General features: G+C 49.6%; 1 protein-coding gene and 1 non-coding gene across 2 annotated transcripts in view; one reads left to right on the top strand and one right to left on the bottom strand.

The window, feature by feature from the left end:
- Pepd (peptidase D) overlaps positions 1 to 24320 on the bottom strand; it is a 138587-nt gene that overhangs the window by 76840 nt on the left and 37427 nt on the right. Inside the window, exons 6-7 of the mRNA NM_001009641.2 lie at positions 22419 to 22480; positions 12047 to 12091 (exon numbers count right to left, since the gene is read on the bottom strand). Of these exons, the coding sequence (NP_001009641.1) occupies positions 12047 to 12091; positions 22419 to 22480 (107 nt within the window). The remainder of the gene's footprint in view (positions 1 to 12046; positions 12092 to 22418; positions 22481 to 24320) is intronic.
- On the top strand, positions 23929 to 24060 carry LOC120102039 (small nucleolar RNA SNORA17). Its single transcript, XR_015655941.1, has one exon. It is a non-coding gene; the product is annotated as a small nucleolar RNA SNORA17 (small nucleolar RNA).

Raw genomic sequence — 24320 nt, 5'->3', positions numbered from 1 at the left:
GAGCTGCTTACTGACTTGCTCCCCATGGGTTGCTCAGCCTGCTTTCTTATAACACCCAGGACCACCAGCCCAGGGATGGCACCACCCACAGTGACCTGGGCTATCCCACATGAATCGCCAATTTTAAAAATGTACCACATGCTTGATCACAGGGCCAGAGATTTTCTTTCTCAATTGAATTTCCCTCTTCTAAAATGACTCTGGCTAGTGTCAAGATGACATAAAATTAGCCAGCACGAGTAGCAGCAAGTGCTCTTTACGGCTGAGCCATCTCTCCAGCCCCTCCCTATTAGTGTAAATGTATCATTTACATGGACATGTAGACTTTATGGGTATAGCAAAATACATGCGTGTGCGTGCACGTGAACACACACACACACACACACACACACACACACACACACACACACACACGGGAGGTTTCTCTCTCAGCCCTGGCTGTCCTGGAACTCGGTCTGTGCATCAGGCTAGCCTTGATCTCATAGAAATATGCCTGCCTCTACCTCTTCGTCCCAAGTGCTGGGATTAATGGCATGCGCCGCCACCACTGCCCAGTGCATTTCCATTTTTTAATGATCCTAACAGTATTATCACCTCAGGCATAATTTTTTCCTCTTTTCTTTTGAGACAGAGTCTTACTATGTAGACTCTGCTGGCCTTCAATTCTTTATGTATCCCAGGCTAGCTTTGAACTTGCAATCTCCTTGACTCTGGTCCTAAAGTGCTATGGTCACAGGTATGTACTAGCATGTGTAGCTATATATCATTCCTTTATATTAAAAACATTCAAAACTCCTCCCCAGTAGCTAGTTCCAACTATTCAACTAATTGGTAGCAATCACATCTACTCAACTGCACCCCTGTGCCTCTTAGCCACTCTCTCCATCTTTCCACACATTCCTTCCACACTCTGGTTATATTTTTTAACTTTTAAAAGTATACAAATGCTACTTTTACCCTAAAAAAGGGTTTTTATTTTCCAAAAAAGATATACCAAAGGGGTATAAAATATGGAGTAATTCTTTGTGGTCCTGGGAATGGGCCCAAGGGCCTCCTGTGGGTTAGGCGTCTACTGCAGAGCCGCATGCAAGCTGGAGGTCTGCAGCTGGCGGTTATGTAAGGGGAAAAAAATCTTTTTGCTTTGCTACTAGAGGCCTGCCCTGGGGAAGGCTGGATGGTGATGTTAGGACAGGAAGGCGCTGTCTCCGGGGAACATTCCTGACGTGGGCATGGACCACAACCATAGCAATGTCGATGCAAACCCAATTTTATAGCTTTTTCATTTTTATTTTTACCTTTTACAGTTACCTCCTCACTCCCAAAACATGGAAGATTTACTGCTCAATAAAGAGCAGATGAAATGGTAAGAATCCTGACCCCCAAAACCCAAAAAACTGTGATGCAAGTTGGCAGTGAGGACAGCGGCGGGGACAGCAGTGTGCGGTGTGGGAGGTGATGTGGGGTCCTGCAGCCTCAGCCTGCTAGCGGGAGGAAGACGGTGCAGAAAGTGCGCAGAACAGGCCATCAGCAATCCCTTGTGTGGCAACTGGCAAAGGAAACCCAGGGAAGAGCAAAGGAACCACAGCACTAAAGCGTCCTGTGAGGGATGGGGGCAGGATTTGATCACAGTCCCTACACTATTTTGCATTATGGGAACCTCTCTCTTTTTTTAATATGATTTATTAGCATACATTAATTATACAAAATAATGGGTTTCATTTTGACCTTTTTGTACTTTTTTTTAATAGTAGTGCAGGCCAGCCTTGAACTCATGAATCTCTGATTGACTTAGACTCCTAGGTGACCAGATCAAAAGCATGTTCATCATACCTCGTTTTATTTATGCATGTGTGTAATGTGCTTTGACATGCTGACTTTTCCACATTCCTTTCCTGCCCTCATGCTGAACCACCTCATCTTCCTAAATAGTCTCCCTTACACACACACACACACACACACACACACACACACACACACACACAGAGTTTTAATCTAAAATCTACACATGAGGGGGAACGTGTGGTGTGTTATTTCCCTTTCTGAGCCTTGCCTACTGCACGTAACGTCACGTAACATGATGGTCTCTAGTTCCATCAATTTTACTGCAAATGACAATGTTTCACTGCAGTGACCCAAACTCCTAAGTGTGCATACACCAGGTTTCTTTTCTCAGCTGTTGGTGGGCTAATTCTATGTCACGGCTGTTGTGAAAGGTACAGCAATAAACACGGGTGCACAAGTGTGTCTGTAGTATTCCGACTGTAGCATTCTCTTTGGGGAGAATTTACTGGGGGTGGTACAGCTAGATTATATGGTAGTTCTATTTGAGTTTTTGAGGAACCTCCATACTGACTCCCATAGGAGCTTTACAAGTTTACATTCCCACCAATGGAGATGGCCTATAGAGGGGCAGAAAAACCACCTGGCAAAGGATTACTACCCAGAATATTCTTTAAAAAAAATAAATAAATAAAATCAAGACTGAAAGGACAAATGGCTCAATCAATAAATGGGCAAATGCATGTTCTGAAAGGATGTAACACAAAATGGTCATAAGCACGTGAGAAAACCCTTCAGCAACCTCTGCCATCAGGGAAATGCAGTAGGATTCCACCTCACTCCACCAGAATGGCTATCTATCAAAAAAGCCAGCCGAGTTTTCTGACAAGGTACACATACTGCTCGGACAACACTTTTAAACCTTTAATGGGGGCGCCCATGGTAAATGTGCATTCACCTTGCTAGTAAGGATGTGCCGACCTGACATTCCCAGTTAGGAAGTTAAAAATGTCCCTCTCTCAAAACCTGGGGACTCAGGAGAGAGAAAAGGCAATTATAACATAGTATATCATGGGAAGGTCTGGGTTCTGCAGGAGGAGATGACAGAAAGGATCCAGACTCCTCCCAATGCACCCAGGGGGAGTCCTCCCACAGCAAGACCTGCAGACTGGGCAGAGGAGACTGGAGAACAGGCTGAGGGTCCTTTGCACATTGTTTAATGGCCAGTTCAGCTCCTTTGCAGAAGGCTGGGCACCTCACTGTTCCCTCTAAACAAGCAACAATCAGGCACCTTCAAGATCAGCCAGTTGGAGAGGCCAGTCAGCACCCTCCAGTCAGCGCCTGTGTCTCTGCCCAGGGAGACCTATGAGTCACCCACCTGTCCTCTGCTACCCACAAGAGAGAGCCAGGGGGAGGAACAGGAGGGCTCTGGCTGCTGTGAACTCAGTCATTTCTCAGACTCATCAGAGACAGCCAGCCCTCAGGACAGCACTGAAGCAGCTGTGTCTCCATGATGCACTCTACATCTGGGTCAGCAAGCCACTCGTTACCATGAAATGAGGAAGGCCCTGCAGCATGCTACTGCCTTCCACAGGCTTTACAGCCTTCCTTCAGAGTGAGGTGGGCAGAACAATCCCAGCTTGGGAGACTGCTCCCAGATAGACACCCTTCCTTTCCTGAAGTCCAGCTGCACTGTCGGGTCTGTCTGCCTGTCGGAGGGACCTCTGATTCCACAGCAGGGACCAGAATGCTTGCTGGAATTTCTCCTACCCCCACCTCTGAGGAGCAGGTCCGGAAAAAAGGTGGGACTCAGAGAAGCAGCCCCAGGTAACTGGAGGTCCACAATTACAAGCAGGATAACCTTGTGACTGCTGCATCTCACTCCTTACTGCCCCCCTTCACAGACTGCAGGCATCTCTTGGATGCAGTGATGAGTGAAGCCACAACTAAATCGGACATAGGTGTCTCTGGCTTGTGGCCCTTCTACTGGGCTGAGACTGTCACCATTGTTCCTGCTTGTATGTCACACTCCCTCAGGCTGTGTCCACCCATCCACAGGGCCCCACCTTGTTTGCTGCTGAGTTCAGGGCAGAGCACAGGACCAGGAGGGGCAGTTGGCAGGGAAGCTGCAGCCACCTGCCTCACCTGCTTACTATCTGGTCCTCATCTCTGGGGAAGCATTCAGAAGAGGTAGACTCTGAGTTTCTTCCTCCCTACTCTACCTCTCTGCACAGGCTTCTTTCAGCAGATGAACAACAAAACACCAAGCTAGGGGGCGGGCCACTCTGCCTCTCCTTCCGATGTTGCCAAGTTTTGTGCTTCCAGACACGTATTCCCCTTTCTCCTGTTGATGGCTTACTTCTCTACCTGCCAAGTCCTTTCTTTTCTTTTCTTTTTTTTTTTTTTTTTGGTTCTTTTTTTTCGGAGCTGGGGACCGAACCCAGGGCCTTGCACTTCCTAGGCAAGCGCTCTACCACTGAGCTAAATCCCCAACCCCACCTGCCAACTCCTTTATCCTCTTCGTTTTTGTTTTTTTATGATGCAAGATCTTACTCTACAGTTCAAGGTGACCTTAAATTTACCATGTAGCCCAGGCTAGCTTTGGACTCTAGATCTTACTGACTTGGCAGGAGTTTGGGGCTATGGGCACGCACCACACCAGCTGCCCACATGCCTCTCACTGCAGCTCTAGGGCCACTGTAACTGGACTCCCTTGCAGCAAAACGTCCTGTACTCACTCCACTCTCTTGCAGCTAAGCTCCTCAAAAGCAGCTTCTTCATTCGCTCCAAACCTCCCCTCCTCCCCTCCCTCTGCCTTCTGGCTATCCTGTACCCTCACCCTTCTGCCAACCTTCCTCTCACCTGCTCCTGGAACCTAGGGCTCACTAGTGGATGCGCGCACGGCCCATCCGTTTTTGCCCTCCTGGCCCTCACTTTGCCCTCTCTACCCGCCCCCAGTCTCTGGCATAGGCCTCTGGACTTGATCTCCTGTTGAAGGTCCCCAGTACCTAGGACCTAGCATGCAAAAATTCCCACCGTGTTCTGGTCTCTACAACCCTCCTGCTGATCAAGGCAAATACCTGGCACCTCTCCCTCTGGTCCACTGGTAGCCCACATTCAACCCATGGCTCCAGGCTGCCCCTCACAGGCAGAACTTCCCCAGACTCTCCCTTTGTCTATCTCCAGCTCTGCCTGCTTCTCGTAGCACCTGGGGTCATGGTAAGGCAGGGCAACACTCTGACTTCTGGCTTCCAGTAACCTTAGGTATCCTCTAGATGAGGGAAAATACACGATTCTGCTTCCCACCCACAACCCGCATGCAGCCTCCCCCACAGCCTCCTCCCTCCTCTCTCTGCCCTTTCATCTGGCTCACTGGCCCCCAGATACCAGAAAACAGCGTTTTCAAGGTTGGAGAGCCCCCCCTTTAGTCCCTGAATGAATGCACTGAAAATCTAAGTGTCTTTCAAAAGGCTGAATGGATCAGAAAGAGCAGGGAGCCACGGGACAGACATCTGTGGCTGGGAGCAGAGCCGAGGAGTGTGCTGCTCACGACCACTGGAGAAGACAGACAGACAGGCAGGCAGCACATGGGCTGGACAGCTCACTCTCAGGAAAAAGAGAGGTGGCAGGCATAAACATGCAGCTGTACTCCCAGGATCTAAGAGGCTTGGGCAGGAGGAGCATGAATTTGGAGCTAGCCTGGGCTGCACAGGGGTTGGAGGGGGAGTGGGGCAGAGTCACTGCCTTCCTAGTTCTAGCCAGGCACCTCTTCAGTCCCAATAAGAACAGGAGGAGTCCAGCAGCACAGCCTCCTGGGAACTGCTGCTGGGCCATAGAGAAGAGGCCCAGGCTAGAAACCACCCCGAACCCCAGAGCACTTACTCCCCACTGGAGCCCTTATTCATCCCTGGAGGAGACCCAGGTTAGAGCCCTTGTCACCTTCACTCCCTCCCCACACTCATTCCTGGGCTCTCCCTACATCACTCCCTCCCCACACTCATCCCTGGGCTCTCCCTACAGTGGCCTACCATTCCCATGGCGAGAGAAAGAAGAACAGACCCACAGAATGCTCTCCTAGGCAGAAACTATGCTCATGTGTAGCCAGTGGGGCTGGAGACTCAGCCCTGCCATTGGATCTCTAGCTGGAGTAGTGAACCATCCTATAACCCCAGCATTCAGGAGTCTGGGGCAGGGAAGTGGAATCTGAGGGCAGACTGAGCTACCTGGAGTTTTGAAAAACAAATAGACAAAACCAAAACCAAACAAAGAAAAGCAGAACATAGGCAAATTATCCTTGAAAGGCAGTACTCAGAGGCCTAGTTGGTCCCCTCCGACTTAATCTAAGCTAAAGCAGATATCTGCATAGACCAATGTAACCAATTATGTAGCCCCTGGGTGCTCTTGGTCTGTGGGTTTTCCTAGATGCCAGGGAGACAGGGCCTATCCTACCTGGTTTGTTAATTCCAAACCACAAGCCCAGATACTACAGACAACACTTGGTCTGTTCAGCAGGTTGCACGGCTTCTCTGTAGGTGATGAGATCACTTCTACTATGTCTCAGCAAGGAAAGGGGGTTCTCTGTACTTTGTAGGTTACTGAACCAAAGGGAAGGATTCTGATCTGTCCAAGGAAGCATGAGATGGCTACTGAAAATATATAATCCACCCACCAGTTTGGTATCACCACGGGAGGTCAAAGCCACCTCCTATGGGCAGAAACCAAGGAGCAGGGCTCAGGGTAGAACAACATGAGCTCCTTATGAAGCCGGGGAAGGGCGGTAGGCAGCTCTAGTTCTCAGATGGGCAACAGGGTACAGGTGATGTGTGCTGGGAGACGTGGGTGCTGTTTGGCCTTTGGTGATGGCCGTGAGCATCATTATACTCAGGGGGCCGCTCCAATGACAGGCAGGAGCAGACCAGGGCTGGAACCTGAGCACTCAGGAGGTAGAGGCAGGAGGATCATGAGTCTGAAGCCAGCCTGGGCATAGCAAAAACCCAATGGCTGGATATGAAGCTTGGTAGTTAGAGTAGCTGTGCACACACATACATGTGCCCCTTCTCCCATACAGACAGAGGCACTAACGTGTGTGAGAAGATGAGGATCGCAGGCCTCACTCTGGAGCCAGAAACCAGAGTCTCCGCCATAGGCCTGAAATGACAGAAACTACACTAGGCAGAGAGTTCTTTGTGCAACAATCTTTTTCTTCCCCTTAAATATTCACAGGTCACAAAACTGCCTCTAGGTATTAAACCCAGGATTAAGACATCAATTAACTGAGGTCTGAATGCAGCACTGATTAAAATAGTAGCAAGACAGGATGAAGTATTTCCCAGATCAGTCTCTAAGCATCAAGGTGCCAGCTTGTTGAATAAAATCCATTTAAAGGGCCAGGAACTCCATCTCTCCCAAAGCTCTCCCAGAGCACAGGCAATGTCTCTGCGGTAGCCAGGTGGGCAAGAGTTCAAAACCAAAGAACTCCCTAGGCCCTGCCCCCAACATCCCCTCCACACTGGAGACTGAGTGTAGGAAGAAAACCACACAGTAATGGAGGGGCAAGAAAGGGCTGCATGGAGTTACATATCCTTGGAGGCTCTACCAGAAGTCCATAAATAAACCAGAGCCAAGCTCGGCCCCTAGAGAGGTTATGGGGACAGGCGGGTGTCAGGGGAAGTCCACTCTATAACCGAAACAGGGCCTGATTGTGCATGCCACGGTGCAGACAGAGCAGGTACTCAGGGTTTTGCAGACTCCTCATTTGGGCGTCTCTGCAAACTTGGAGCAGGAGGAAGCTTGGCGTCTCTGCTCTTGTTCTGGGTCAGACTCCTATTCAAGGCCACACACTGTTAGCGACTGCAGGAATGTTCGTCTAAAATCTGATTGTCTAGAATGAAACCTGACCTATTTCATTCACTCCTCAAGGCTGAGAGCATAAAGAGTAACTAAGATATTTAGATTCAAGGGAGCAGGAAGCTCAAGTTTCCAATGTGGGCTACATAGTGACACTTGGTCTCAAAAACAAAACTAAAGGTAACTAAGGTAAGGTCCTGTGAGCTTTACAACATCCTACTCTGACCCCCCCCCCCCCCGTGCTGGTTGTTTTCTGCCAACTTGACATAAACCTACACATACCTGGGTAAAGGAAATTTTAACGGAGAAACTGTCTCCATAAGGTTGGTTTGTAAACAAGTCTTGGGGTATTGCTTTCACTGATGACTGCCGAGGAAGGGACCAGCCCACTGTGGGTGATGCAGTCCCTAAGCAGGTGGTCCTGGGTTACATAACAAAGCAAATGGAGCAAGTCACGGGAGCAAGCCATGTAAGCAGCTTTCTTCCATGATCTGCTTCAGTTCCTGCCCTGGCTTCCCTCAGTGATGGGCTGTGCTGTGGAAGTATGGCCAAGTCCACTCTTGCCTCCCCAGGTTACCTTGGTCATGGGGTTTTATCAAAGCAGTAAAAACCTAATTAAGACACCCTCCAGGGGTTGGGGATTTAGCTCAGTGGTAGAGCGCTTGCCTAGGAAGCGCAAGGCCCTGGGTTTGGTCCCCAGCTCCGGAAAAAAAGAACCAAAAAAAAGACACCCTCCAAAGACATTTAGTATCTCCAATTACTGTTCTAAACCTGCAGTCACTTCGCATTCCGGGAACAGCAGCCTCTCAGACTGGAGAATGGGGGAAAGTACCTCAAAGACTGACAAAACTTAGAAAGGAAGTGTCTCCCCTCCCCCAAAACAGGAACAGACATCTCATGAGGCGCAGACAGTAAGACTTTCTGGAGTCACCGGCCAGAACCACAAGCTGAGACAGGGCCAGCCAGACCACAAGCTGACCCAGACTGTTCAACTGTGTAGATTTCTCTGTCCTGCCCTGCCCTCCCTAAAACTCATGCCAACGCCCACCAATGGCTGGCCTCTTGCTCTCCACCTTCCCAATACAGACAGCCATGGTGACTATACCCCTTTCCACTTGGTTTCTGAGGTCGGTGACCAGACCTCATTCGTTGGGTCAGGTGCCTGGCACGGGACTCTGGGAACAGTGACAACTCCCCCATCCCGTCTCCTGCCTTCTGGTGTGTAGGAACCAAGTTCTCTCTCTGCCTTGGGAATCCCCCGTCACTACGTGAAGCGTGCCAGGACTGCTCAGCGCACGACAGGCGGCAGCACTTCCCGTAGGCCAACAATCTAGGTCATTGTGTTTTTTTAATTCTGGACACATTTTTAAATTTGGGATTTGGTACCCAAAATGTTGGGTCGGGTGCACCTCTGTCCTGAAGCCCTCTCTCTGCACCTTACCTCCTGTGCTGGCTGCTGGCAGGGGAGTAGAAGTAGCTACATTACCCACAGCCTGCGTTTTAATGCATGCAGGCCACTTTCACTCCGCGTAATTAACAGTTCTAAAACTGGCCTCTGACTCAGAGGAGCGAACAGTCTCACTTAGAACCCGGGGAGAAGCACAGCAGCCGCGGACGCACTCACTCTTCCACGATGCTGTGCCCCGGCATGGAGCTGTGGGGCGGGATGAAGGCATCTTCTTTTATTTCCTACCCTACCTCCAGATCAATTTCATCCTCTACAAAACAGCAGAGCCGGGGCCCGGGCTGAATTATGGCAGTGACATGCCTGCTCTTAGTAAGTTTCAACTTCTGACCTGCGCGTTCCAGCCGCCAATACTGAAGCACAAGCACAGAAATGTGCAGTTTATGATCTTGTGTTTGTGGGAAAGTACAATTACGGAGGAATTTACAGGAAATCACAAAAGGCGCTGCCTGAGAGGGTGCAAAACAATAAAACAGTCACACAAAGAAAATGAATGCTACCCAAAACCAAACCCCAAGAAAAAAAAAACCTGAGAGCGCCAGCTCCCCATGTGGAAAGAGGCTGCCCTCTGCCTCCCAATCAGACTGGTCCTAAAAGGGCCCCACATGCCCCAGGATGCTAATCTGGGCCTGGGGTATTGTGTGGATGCCAGGGGACACCTTACACAGCCCCTGCTCTGAGCCCTGTGGTACCTGACCCGAGACCTACTCCGAGGACTGCAGTCAGCCGGCATTGCAGAAGGGCTAGGAGTGAGCTGAGGAGGCTGGCACAGGGACAGGTTCCTGACTCCAGAGTGCTCTGCTGAGCTACAAGAGGCTATGGAAGACTGTGGAGCCAACAGCTTGGACTCCTCCTGGCTTTTCCTTGGGTGAGTGGCTAACTCTGTGCCTCAGTTTCCTTATCTGTAGCATGGGGATAACTAGAGAAGCTGCCTTATACACGACAACAGCAAGCTCTTTAAGCAGAGAGGCAGGCGAGTGCTCATTAGCGCGGGCCTCACAGGCAGAGTCCTGGTAGGGCCAGCGTTACTAAGACATCCAGCAACTGACTTCCGTCACTGTACCAGTCACATGCTTGGCAAATCCCTCCGTTCTCACCGTTCTCACCGTACGTTGGGTCTGAACACAGCTGCCTCACAGACAGCAACAGTGACAGAAGGTCAGAGGTCTTGGAAGAGACAGAGACTGGGGCTAGTCTATGCCTGAGGGGACAGTCTCCCCTGGGCAGATACCCTCCACGGGGTGGAGAGGGAGAGAACTGGCAGCCAGGGCATTCGAGACCTGGGGGGAGCTGAGAGTTGCGCGATGTGCCTACAACCCCAGCATCTGGGATGAAAAGGTAGGAGCAGTTCAAGCTTGAGACCAACCAAGACCAACCGAGACCAATCGCCACCGCCACCAAACATGTAAGCAAAACCCAGGAACTCTCAGAGATGTACCACCAAGTGGTAATTTAATATCACAGGAAGTCCACTGCTTTGGGAGATGAAGGGTCCGCCGCTGTCGCACCCAGAGCCCCTCCTTGGGCTCCGGCAAGGAGGGCAATAATTGTGGCTATGATGGATCTGCCAAGATCAACTGTATCACTGCAGAGACTGGGCCCTGTGCTATTAAAACACACCCCTGAGGCGGCAAGGACAATGTGACATTTCTGAAATTGTTCTACTGCCATCAAATGCCAAATAAGTCCTTTTTGCTGCTCACTTTAATAAAGCTGAGAGGTATGCTTATGAACGCAGACTCCACCTCGGAGCCTTGCAAATGTCACTGGAATTAAAGTGAGCCTGCTCGAAAGTGACGAACTAATGGCTCGTCCCTCAGGGAGATGCTGGAGCTCACAAGCCAGCTGTGGTCTCCAACACAGTCCCCACTGTAATGACCCCAGGGGAAAGTCACGGTGCAGGAGATGGTGAACACGGGCCAATTCCCAGTACTCGGGGCTTGTCCTGCTGAGTGAACTACAGAGGCGGCCCTTGGTTCCTTGACACAAACAAGAAGAGGTGCCATGAACCTGAAGGACACAGTCTCCATCCCCAGAGTGCGGCTGTACCTGGCAGTGGTACTACCAACGCCTGTCAGCAGCTCTTGGATCTCTACCTGTCTCCCACAGGCGCCTGCCTCTGACTCAGTACATGGTTAAATCTCAGATCTGTTGCTCTTGGTTTTGTCAGTCTCCATGGCCCCCTGGCTGTCACCCTGCTGTTTCCATGGTCACCAAGCTCTTGGAGCGGCATTGGTTCCCACTCCTGCCTCTAGCTGAGACTCTAGTTAGAGGTTAAAATAGGTTTTGGGAATACAAATGTGATCTGTACTCTCCTAAGTCCTTCAAAAGTTTCCTGGGTCTTTCTTTTTTTTCCCTCTGAGGAGAAAGCTGAAAAAGCTGACAAGCAAAGATGCCCCTCAGGTCACCCAGGATCCACTTCCCTGGCTTCAAAGAGCCACCCAAGGCCACCGCCCTTTTCCCTGATGTCCTTGAACAGGGATTCCTTAGCCCTTGTTCCTTGACCCCACCTCATCTTGGCCCAGCCCCACCTCTGTTGTATTTAGGACACAGTAGTCCCATGGTTTTCAACTAGGCTGGAAAGTGTCTGCACACAGACTCAGGCCCAGAAGTGAGAAGCCTTCTGCCTGCCTCCCCATGGAGTCTGAGCCAGCATAGGCTCTGCCGAGGCTCTCTCCTACCTCCACAGTAAGTGAAGCCACTCAACAAAGAAAAACTGTTCTGCCACCATCAAAGAGCAGCTCTGTGGCCTGGGAAGAAAAGTGATGGCACACAGAAGCCTACCCCAGGCTGAGAAGTTTCACCTCAAAGCCACCGACAAAGCAGCTGTGCTGTATTTAAGAGCTGTCTAGGGAAGAGTTGCAGGCACTCAGAGCACGGACTGTGGAAGGAACTGTCTCCTCCTCCACGAGCTGAGTGCAATTAGCAAGAGGTAGGCGCAAGCCATGCACTCACCATTCCACGATCTCTGGGTGAAGAATCGTGTTGTTGACAGTGAACCTGGAAAGAGAAGGCACACCAATGGCGTTAGATGCATGGCCTATCACGTCCCAGCTAGAAGCATCTCGTTCAACACAAACATGCCATGACGAAGAGTGTCCCCCACCTTTGAAATTCCTGGCTCCCTGGCCCAGGAAAAGCTACTGTGTCCTCCCTCGTTCAGGCCTGGAGGCCTGGGATGCCACCTCTAACCTCAGTTGGAGGGCAAGCACGCTGACTGTAAAACGCTCACTCCTTCTTCCCCAAGAGGCAGACTCTTTATCTAGTGCATTAACACACAACAGGAGTACCAGAAATCGGGGAGAAAGAAAAATATTTGGAGGAAGCTAGTGAATGTTTCACTAATTTGATGAAAACCAAAACTCTACACATCCTTTTTAGAGAACAAATCCATCTTATGTGCATGGGTATTTTGCCTGCATGTATTATCTTTGCCCCACGTGCGTGCCTAGTGGTCTGCAGAGGTCAGAAGACAGTGCTGGATCCTCTACATCACAGACAGCTGTGAGCCACCATGTGGATGCTGGGAGTCGAACCTAGATCCTCTGGAAGAGCAGCCAGTGACCTTAACCACTGAGCCATCTCTCCAGCCCCTTAAAGCTCCATAGTCTCTAAGTAGCACAAATCTGAAGACTTGCCACAGCCAAACCGCCAGACAGCAGTGCATGGGCCAGTGGTCCTGAACTCACAATGGGGGGTTTGGGTCTTTTCAGTCTTCTGACTGTGGTGTGATGAGGGGATCCACACCTGAGAGGTTCAACCTTCACTTTCTAACCTTACAAAAGGCTGACTGAGATATAGCACATCGATCAATGAAGGAGCTTCTACATCTTGCAAGCATCGAGAAGCACTCAATTCAGCACCCACACGGGGTGTGCTCCTGGTAAGCTCTCATCAGGGGCCAATTCTGCATCAGAAACTACGCCAACCAGAGGGCGATGGGATAATGTACACCGGATTGAAACAAACAAACAAACAAAAAATTTGAGAACCCAAAGTTCCAACAAAGCTTCAAAAATGAAGGGAAAGGGTCCCACTGTGACCTATGACCCCGACGATGGGAAAGGCACCACCAGGGTTCATCAGGTGTGAATGTCTCTCAGTTCAGATGTCCGGATGGGTAAGACTGCTGTGAGTCTGACTGTCAGACACAGGATTTAGCCTGATAGAAACTGGTGCCAGAAATCAGAGTCACAGGAAGCCTCTGTGGATCTGGAGCCACAGTAATCGGTGAGATCTGAAATGACCCAAACTGCCAGCTCTCCGACCCAAAGGGTGCCACTGACAACTGTGTCAGTGGTAACTCCGTCACTGCCAAGAAGGTCACCTAGCCAGCTTGGACTCGGGGCTTCCTGGGTTTCCACAGCTTTGGAGAGGACTCTGGCTCCACATCATTGCTGATGGAGCAGTCTCTATTGAGTGTGGCAAGATGTCTGACTGCGGTCCTTGACCTATGCAGTGCCCCAAGTGCTTACAGCTGTGGATCACCCGCCCCACTCTGGAGCACTCAGACTGTGCCTTCTTCATGGAGGACAATGAGGCCATAGATGACCTCCGACGCTCAACCGAAACCAGTCTCAGTCGCCCCATCCCTCAAACCGCCTCCTCTAACACAGCTATTCTGCTCTTCCAAAGGGCCTCAGGCATGAACCTGACAGCGTTCTAGACCAACTTTCTGGCCTGCCCTTTTGTCTCCCTCCCCTTGGCCACCTATGCCCCAGTCATCTCTGCAGAGAAGGCCTGCCATAAGGACTGTTGATGGTAGGGATTAACCAAGCTGCTCCAATTGAGCCTTCCAATTAGATGGAAAGTGTGATCCCCAGCATAGCCAAGTGTATGTCCTGCTGTCCCATGTATTGTGGAAATGTGCCACACAGGGATGTGAATGCTGCCATCACTGCCATCAAGACCAAGAACAGCCTTTGTGGACTGGTGTCTAGCCCATGGGCCTCAGGTTGTTATCAATTACTTGCCTCCCAGTGTGGTGCTTAGGCATCTGGCCAAGGTACAGCATGTAATGTGCCATGAGTATTCTGAGCAACATGGCTGCTGTTGTTGAGGGCTGGGCCTGTATGGACCACAAGTTTGACTTGATGTATGCTAAGGGGACTTTTATGCATTGGTATCAGGGTAAGGACACGGAAGAGGTAAGTTCTCTGAGGCCAGAGGATATGGTTGTCCTAGAGAAAAATCACAAAGAAGTAGGCATCAATTCCTACAAAGACAGGGATGCAGAAAAAGAACAGACAGCTGCTTGGAGTGTGCTCACTATGGATATGGCAAAATCCTTCCAAAACAGACAGTTTCCTTGTATTGCTAAGAACATGAAGGAAAATTAAAATTCCACAGACAAACAAAATATGAGGGAATCATTGCTAGCAAACTTACCCCACAAAGAATTTCTTCAGACTGAACTGGCACTACAGTTCCAAATGTGAGCCAAATGAAGAAACAGGCACCGATGGGCTAGGGAGATGGCTCAGGGGTAAAGGCATTTGCTGTACGAGTGATTACCTGAGACCTGCTCAAGCTTGATTCCTGGGACCCACATTGTGGAAGAGAACCAACTCTTGCAAGTTGTCCTCAGACCTCAACATGTACACCATGAATGTGTGCGCACACACACACACACACACACACACACACACACACACACACAAATGTAAAAAAGTGAGGGTTTTTTGTTTGTTTGTTTGTTTGTTTGTTTGTTTTTTCAAAGGCAGTGTTTGGTGCTACAGAAATGCCTAGGGGTTAAGATTGTGTATTGCTCTTCCAGAAGAAAGGAATTTAATTCCCAGTACCCATTTTGGGTGACTCATAGCTTCCTGTAATTCCAGTTCCAGGGAATCTAATGCTCTCTTCTGGCCTCTGCAGGCACTGAACACACATGTATACGCTCACACAGACATACATATCAATATGAAGAAAAATAAATCTTGAGAGGGGTGGGCACTAGTAAAGATGACCATATGGTCAAATATGGAGACAGTGGAAATATAGCTTTTGCTTATAAGTCCTGAAAAATTACCAACAGACATATGCACACATACACACGTGAATGTGCATGCACACATACTTGTGTACACACACACACACACACACACACACACACACACACACACACTGACAAGAGAAAGAAGCCAGATGCAAATGCCCACAAATGACCTGACATCAAGTATCAGGTGAACAGAAAGACAGAGGCGGTTAGGGACTGTGTAGGGTGAGGGGCCTGGAGAAACAGCACTGCCTTCTTTTCGGTGATAAAAATGTTCCCAAACTGATAATGACGGGTGGTTATACAACTCAGTGAGCATACCAACAACCCTGTTTACGAGAACCAACAGAAGCCTTGGGTAAGCCCTTGACCCTCTGGATCCTATGATCTCTCCATGGAGACTCAGGTAGAGCTATGAGCTCCTGATGTCACACATCTCCTGGAGTTTGAACTGATCCAATGTCATGGTTGTAGGGCCACTTACTTTAATCAAGGAACGGGGTGGTCAGGAAAAGGGGTAGAGTAATTTTAATTCGGAACGTGGCTGCTCTGGCAAGAGATTACATCCAAAGACCTTCTAGGTCTATGTGATCTGGCTGGAATCCAGACATGCCTTTAATCCCAGGAAACAGAGGCAAGCAAATCTCTGAGTTCAAAGCCAGCCTGGTATAGAGCAAGTTTCAGGTTAAAAAAAGAAGCTTAGGTCCAGGGGTGGGCGTATACACCTTTAATCCCAGCACTCAGGAGACGGGCATGCAGATCTCTGACTGCTAGTCAGTTCTGTTCAGTCAGTTTGACTGGGAGAGTTTTACAGAGACAGGTTGAAGAGAAAACAAGCCAGACACAGGTGAAGACAGAACGGGCCAGAGAAGAAGGAGCCAGAAGATTTGAACAGGTTGCTAGAGTAAGTTTGAGGCCAAGCAGAACAATTCACTCAGAGAGGGGGGTGGGGGGAGCCAGAGTTCAGAAAGAGCTCGGAAAGGTGAGCTTATTCAGCAGTGAGTCTCAGAGGCTGAAAACATTGAAGGCCTAGATTAGGTTGTACAGAGTCTAGAAGCTTCCAGGACTAGGCCTAGCTCAGCAGATGGAGGCAGTGAGCCTTGAAGGAGAAAATTAAATCAGGCAAATAAAAGATACTTTTACAAAAAGGTACCAGCTTTCTTAGAGGCTTCATCTCTGAAGCATTGAAGATTCTGAAGTACACAAACAAGCTTCTTGGTTCTAAATCAACTTAAATACTTTAGAGTCAGAATGGGGCTGGAGCGATGGCTCAGTGGTTAAGTCACTCGCTGCTCTTACGGAGGGCCTGGGTTCAGTTCCCAGCACCTATAAACACACAATCATTTGTGTTTGGGATCCAGGGCTCTCTTCTGGCCTCCGAGGGCACTGCTTGCATGTGGTACACAGACATACATGCAAACAAACAGTCACAGACATAAAATAAAAATAAACAAATCTACGAACGAAAGAGTCAAAGTCCTACCTGTGATGTATCAAAGAGATTAGAGACAGCCGATGTGGCCCAGAACAAAGACCAGAGCAGCAGTTCACATAAAGCAAGACTCTCCCATCTTGCCAGCTGTCACTATGACCTTGGAGAAAGCACTGGCCTAGCTACTCAACAGCTGGCTGCATCTCATTTCACATAATACGCAACACACACACACATGCAGAAGGAGAAACGGGGTTAATATGATGGCATACAGACACAGCTGTAGAAACACACACATACAAAGACAGCAGACTGGACAGAAAACATACAGACGTGCGCATAAGAGACACCAGAGACACACACAAATGGACAGAGATGTCACCTATGTTCTAGGAAGGACACGTTCCTAGACCCCCACAATGGGTGCCTGAGGACACAGTACTGAACATTGGGGATACCATGGTTCTCTCACCAAGCATGAATAGTATGGTAAAATTTAATTTATAAATTAGGCACAGTAGGAAGCTAGTAATAAGTAATAATAAAATAGAACAATTACAACATGCTATAGTAAAATTGCATCACTAGACTCATGCTTTGAAAAAAATTAATTATTAAGTAAAAGAAAGGCTATCTAAACACAAGTACTGGGATACCACATGGCTGATTTGATAAGAGAGATGGCTACTGAGAAACTAATAGGTGAGTGTGCCACGGATAATTTGTGACTCAAGTAAATGATACAAGTTGGGATGATGCTTTGAAGAACAGCGTGAACTCATGAACTGGACATGCATGGTAATGCATGCAACTTCAGCCATGCAGGGGGCTGGAGTAAGAGGACAAGCAAGCCTGGACTACAAAGTGAGACCCTATCTCAAAACTGCAGGGTGTGAGTGAGGGCTGGGAACAGAGTTCAGTGGTGGGACATGTGCTTTGGAGTGCCTGGCCTGTGCCTAACATTCCCATCCCTTCCCGTGTCTATACCCCTGAGCCTCCTTTGCCTGGGCCTCACCTCCCACTCTCTTGCCTCACTGTACAGTTTTCAGGGGCTCCTCTGCTGGGACAGGAGCCTTCAAAGGGGGTTCTATCTTGAATGCTATTAAGTACTGACTTGGGTTCCTTATGAGTTACACATTTCTAGAATTTTCCAGGTAATGCTTTCAGATTGTGGTTGACTGTGAGTGAGATGGTAAAAGTCAAAACTGCAAAGGAGGGATTATTCTACTTGCCCAGATACCGAAAGACATTTGTAGCACATGCGCTTACAAGGTACAAGGTCATCCATACATGTACACATATCCAGACAGCCAGCACACACACACACACACACACACACACACACACACACACACACACACACACACACAAAGACCCACAGGACACAAATAAGGACACACAGACACAAATGACACACATAGACCAAGGCATAGGCCCAGAGACACACAGAATTCCAAACAGAGAAACTCAGACACTCACAGAAGAGTTCGAAGGACTTTGGATGGGCTCAACTCTTAAGTAATGACATTCTGCTACTCCACACTGTGGCCTGGGTACTAGTAGCTCTTTCGAGGATAAGAATCTATTCATTATGCAAAGACAACAAAACGCTACCATGTCTGTGGGGGTGAGAGGATACCCTAGGAGTGGAAGGTAGAAACTGGAAGAGTGAACAGGGCAGGCTAGCCTCTGAGGCAGGCCTCTCTCACCCTACACCATGGGTCTGGAGTTTCTAATCCACTAAAGGACATGCATGTGCGCACACACACACACACACACACACACACTTCCTAACAGGGCGTTGGGGAAGGTTGTCCCTTCATGGAGATTTCCATGGGCCATAATTTGAAGCTCAATCCTAAATATTAACTTGATGTGCGAGTTAACCGTTACCCAAAAGTCATGGTCCCCAAACCACAAATTGGCATTTTGCTGTAAATCGTCAAGTTTTAATAATGTCCCTCTAACTTCCTAGGTTTTAAAATTCACATCGTTGAATATTAATATCCTTGCATTAGCAAGTCCCAAATTCAGCATTTCATATTTAACTGCTTATTTAAATGGAATTAATTTGTAACCAATTGTCTTCAAATATGCAAGGCAATTTAACTAAATGCCAAAAGATAAGAAATATGCTTGTTCTCAATAGCCAGCTGATGTGGAATAAGGACCATATTTCTCTCTCAGATGATGGCGTGAAACGGTGGACTCTGTAATTGGCTGTCTCCACCCAGAATTCATACACACAGGTCCTGCCCGACTGGAAGGGACTGGTCTGGTACAGGGACACATCCCCACTACCTCTCTTTCAATTCTGATGGATGGGTGGCTCTCAGCTTAGGCCACAGGCCCATTTCATAGAGCCTTCGTGGTCAGCTTCCCTACTTCAGGACACTCTGCCCTAAGATCTACTTCCTCAGGCACTAACGAAGATGCATGGCTCCTGGCTTGGTCATGTACTGGAGACAAGTTTGCTTAGAGGGGCTCTGGGCACCGGTGTCCAGAAGGCAGGTTTCAAGTCCTCTTTGCTGCAGGTCTACCCTCCCTATCTCTGCTTCTCCCAGCTCCAGCCTACAGAGCAGCCCTTGTACCCACAGCAGAGCCTGGCCATGGGAACCTGACCCCTGCTCCCATCCACCATAGGCCTACCAGAGTCTATGGAGAGGCCTTCTTCTAAATGTTCTTAGAATGTGTGTCTGATGCAACAGGCCTAATGTGGCACCTTAGGCTGGGCAAGATCTCTCGCTCAACACAACATCACAATGTAATCAGAAGACTTAGTCTCTCGGAAACCCAGTGGCCTATGGCTCCAGCAAGATCTCTCTGGCATCTGTCTATCAGCTCCCTTGCCTCCACCTCTCTCTTCTCTGCTCCTCTACTGCCCCCACCACTCTCTGACCTGGTGCACACCTTGCTGTGGCTCTGGTCTGAGGCTAAGGCCCCACACATATGGGACAGTACACCAGAGTGGTAATTCTATGAAGCCACAAACCAACTAACGACCTGGCTGGACCACAGTTCAGAGGGTCTGGAATGGGTAGGCTACTGAGGCCATTGCCAGCCCCTCTTCATGTGGGCCAAGGGGAGAAGGCAGCCTGGGAGGTCCTCAGTACAGACAGACAGGGCTAAATCTATGTATCAATCTAGGTAGAACAGAGATCCAAAATTGAGGCATTTCTGAGACATTTAAAGGGGCCAAAAGCAAACGTCCCAGGAATGTGGAGCTTCATCTGGGCAGTGAAAGGTGACCGGGGACAGATCAGTTACACACTGGAAACTAGGACAACAGAAAGATTCATCTTGCTTAGGAAAAAGGCTATTATTAACCAGCAACCAGCAGGAGTCTCTCGGCAGGCAGGTAAGTGCAGTCCTGTGTCATGGTGGCCCTTGAGGACAAGGTTTCTCCCCAGCTTGGCACCAAGTCCTGAGGTGTTTGCAGCCTAGAGCCCAAGAACACAGACATGGCTTTAACAGGGAGGAACTAGGGACATTTGAGCCGATGGCCGGGACCCCAAGTGAGTGTTCACTGATAGTATGGTAGGACACCTGATGATGGCTCTTGTCCTAGCATAGAACACCAGGAAATTACACAAAGGATGACAGAATGAGAGATGAGGCCCAGAGAGGAGGAGAGTGAGGGACAAACCGACCTTGGACCAACGAGGGGTCCCACATATAGGTCAGATATTCCAAAGCAGAGGTGAGGAGTCAGACTCTAGCTATCACATACGTGCAGAAACAAAGCCAGCCCACACCCAGCATGGAGAGCTGGTCCCAGCCCAGCTCAGCTGCCATAGGCCTGGGGAGCACCATAGTAGTCCCCTACCATATATATACATCCCATGAGTGAGACAAACTGTGGAAGACAGTTCCTCGGTCTCAAGAAAAGGGTTCCATGCTGGACATGTTGGTACACACCTGTAATGGGAGACCTGTGAGTTCCAGGCCTGCCTAGGCTATAGAGCAAGATCTTGTCTCAAAAACAAAACCAGAAAGATGAGTCCCAAGATGTCAACTCGGTGGAGAACCGCAGGGTACAAGCTCACTGGGGTCCTGAGAAGGCCTGAGAAGACTCAGGGGAGGAGCAGGGGCAGAGGCTGGGATCTGCTCAGAGGAGAGCAAGGTTGGAGTTTACAGCCCAGAGTCCTCTTAGTGAGGCAGGATAAGGCTTCCACTTCTGGTTCCCAGTGGCCACTGATGGCCTTTCCCAGTAAACTTTCCCAGTGTAGCAGAGATTGGCCTCAGCAGCTTCACTCCAGGACCTCACCAGTCACATAATCCACAGGATCCCATTCTAGGAGAAACTCAGCATCCTCTGTGGCAGAAACAGATGCCACAGCTTATACCTATGCATGAATCTGGCCACTGACCATGCTGGCTTCACTTGGCTACAGCACAGATGGGGAGACCAAGGCTCACGGGTAACAGATTTGAGCAGGATCTGTAGCAGGCAGCCAGCTACTGTGCAGGCTCTGGCCACAGACCGTCTCCTTTGGTCCCCACCACCCAAGCAGTGCTGCACATTAGTGGTGGTGACCAAAGTCATCACAGAGTCAGTCAGTGAGGTGCCCTCCAAGACACCCACTTCAACGTGGCTGAAACCCACGCGGAGGCTGCAGATGGTATGGGTTGAGAAAGGTGAAGAGGGTGTTGGGGAACAGGCACCTGGCAGTGCTGGGGAACTGGGAGAAGAAAACAAACTTAGCAGGCGACATTTCAGCAAGCTGGGTTGGTCATCACCAGGCTGCTTAGGGAGAAATTCCAAAAGGATACAGCAGTTTGTGCCATGAAAGAACCAAACTAGATATAGATACCCCATCTCCCTGCCCCACAGCTCTTATCACTGGGGAAATGATACATATTCATGAGCTCATAATCCTTTCTAATCACCCTTCTGCCGCACAAACACGGGTTCCCTCCCTCCTGGGGCCCGACTCATACATAATTATAAGGAGTCTCTTCCAGTGGTACCACCTTGGCCTACAAAAAGACAACAGAGGACAAAGTGCCCACAGAGAATCTGTGGTGGGGAATCTGTCACTGTGCCCCAGGTGCAGGAGCATGGTTGAGGGCTGTCCAATCACTCCAGCAGACCTCCCAGGACACAGCCTGGCCTGGCCACAGCTAGCAGGCAGTGTTCTCTGGGGGCATGGATGACAAGGAGACAGACCTATTACCGTCCTGCCCAGAGAGGGGACTAATTTCCTGAGTAGGGATTAAGGGACTCAAACCCAGAGCTTAACTAGGTAGTGAGCAAAAGACTAGGCTAATGGAGACACAGAGAGATCATGAGAACTGGGCTGGGCCAGGACTAGTGGGGTCTGAAGGGTCGGGGAGGAGGGGTTGGTGTTGACTTAAAAAACAAAACTGGTCTCAGAAAAACTAGTCAATGCAAAGGCCATTCCTAGGACAGCCTGGGCTAAATCGGAAATGAAAAACAAGGCTAGTTATGTGAACAATGTGAAGAATGTAAACTTGCTCTGCACCAAGCCCGCCAACCTCAGTTCGATTCCCAGGATCTACCCAGTGGAAGGAGAGAACAGAACAGCCCCCAAAGGTTGTCCTCTGACCTCCACACACACCATGGCATGTACACTCACCCCCCCCCCTCCACATACACACACAAAATCAATCAGCCAATGCAAAAGACAACAAAATACAAACAAAGAAAACAGCTACTCTTGCCCCACAGTGGCCAGGGCCCCAGGGCTCTTCTGAGAGGGAGCCCAACACGGAAGGGTGTCTTCCTTAAAGTAAAAGGGGAAGTGATTTTCGACAAATTATTTCACTACACAGTTGATTCAACCTATCCACAGCACACTCCCATATTTCATGTCTTGTACGGCCGGCCTGGGAAAGATCAGTTGGGAAAGGTAGAAGTGGGTTGAGGGCAGACTCACTTGCTAATGCCCTCGAAGGAAGCCTCCCTGCAGACATTGCCACTGTCTGTGTTGACACCGCGCTGTGGAGAGAAGAGGAGGTGTGAGAAGAGGTGTGTCACACAAGGGCCACAAGCATCCCCAGAGCCTACCTAGGAGGATCTGCCTCTTCCAGATAGGACTCCAATGGAGCCACAGCCCAGTATGCCCTTTCCTCAGGTGGCTCTAAGCTGGGCCCCAGAAGGTTTTTTTCCCCCCTAGTGCAATGTGAAAAGCAGAGAGATCTAGCTACAGTGGCACATGCTGGTGATTCTAGCACTGGGAAGACTGAGGAAGCGGAAATCACCAGTTCAAGAATAGCCTGGTTGGGTCAGAGCAAGGGACACAGCAAGGGGCAGGTCTGCTGCAGCATCCTGGGTACACAGCAAAGGGCGGATATGAATGGACCAGAGCTCACACTGCTCAAACACTCAGGTCCAGGCAGGGGCTGGGCAAGAAAATCAAGGACCTGAGATATCTTCTCCACCCACACATACATGATGTACTCTCTGCCCGCCCCCACCTGCCCTCTCCAGGCTCCTTATCTTTTATCTTACACATACACACACACACTGCCACTAGTGTGAGGTCCAGAGGAATGTAGCCTGCCCTTCACACTACCATTCTGTAACCACAGAACCAGCCATCACGGATCAAAAACATTTGAAAAAAGAAAACAACAAAATCCCTGAACCAAGAGACAATTACAGCTGCAGATTTTTTTTTTCTTATCATCATCTCCTAACGAAGACAGTGTGTTATTACACACAGAGAAGTAGTATCACGTCAACTTGACACAAGTTAGAGTCGTCTGAGAGGAGGGGACCATGGTTGAGAAAATGCTCCCACCAGACTAACTTGTAGGTAAAGATGTAGGGCATCTTCTTGATTATGAGACTGAGGGGGAAAGGTCCAGCCCATTGTGGGTGGAGCCATCCCAGGGCAGGGTTTCTGTATGGCATAAGGAAGCTGGGGAGCAAGCTAGCAAACAGCACCCCTTCGCAGCCTCTGCATCAGCTCCCTGTTCTTGCTTGAGTTCCTGCTCTGACTTCCCTGGATGATGGACCACAAGGGATAAGACAAAATAAACCCTTTCTTACCCACATAACTTTAGGTCATGGTGTTTATCGCAGCAACAGAAACCCTAAGCACAGGCACTTAGCACTGTAGTGCTACAGGTAACCTGCAGGTGATTTGCTGGGTATGGGAAGGTGTGCATGGGTTGATGTAATAAAAGGGACTCCTGAATCTGTACTTTTGGGATCCCCAGGGGTCTGGAAACCAACCCTCCATGGATACCCAGGGACAACTATAGATTCAGCCTCCATCTGTCTCCATCCTTCTCCAACGGGAAACTCAGTCATACATTAAACTAGGGGTTCAGAGAAAAGAGAGCCACCTCAGAGAGGGAAGGCACTCTCAGCAGCCACAGCTTCCTCAAGAATCTCAGGCTGATCCCTACTTTAATCCTAGCTAAGACACACTGGGCCATCCTGTCCCTAGAGGCACGGCAGGGGTGGCTGCTGTGACACACGTGCGTCAGTAGGTGGCAGAGAGGAGAGAGGCTATGGCTATGCTCAGTGTTCTGACCTGTGGACATCTGAATGATTAATAGCCTAACGTTCCCTGAAAAAGGTGAGCATGAGGTGACCACCAGTCCAGCACCAGGGGGCCGGGACAGGGGGCTAGCCTGAGGTGACCACCAGTCTAGTGCAGCACAGGTCGGAGATGACCCCTGCCCTGAGGCATAATGCACCACTCCTGAGGTCACGTCTGAGACAACCCTAGACACTGAGTGACCCCTGGTGCTACTAAGAGGAGCAAGGAAGTGGTGGAAAGATAGAAGGGGAAGAGAAACAGAGGGTGTGGGCACAATGACGAGCG

The sequence above is a fragment of the Rattus norvegicus genome, chromosome 1, assembly GCF_021556685.1.
Source record: "Rattus norvegicus strain SHRSP/BbbUtx chromosome 1, alternate assembly SHRSP_T2T, whole genome shotgun sequence".
Taxonomy (NCBI): Eukaryota; Metazoa; Chordata; class Mammalia; order Rodentia; family Muridae; genus Rattus; species Rattus norvegicus.
This window is presented reverse-complemented; position numbering and strand designations above follow the sequence as displayed.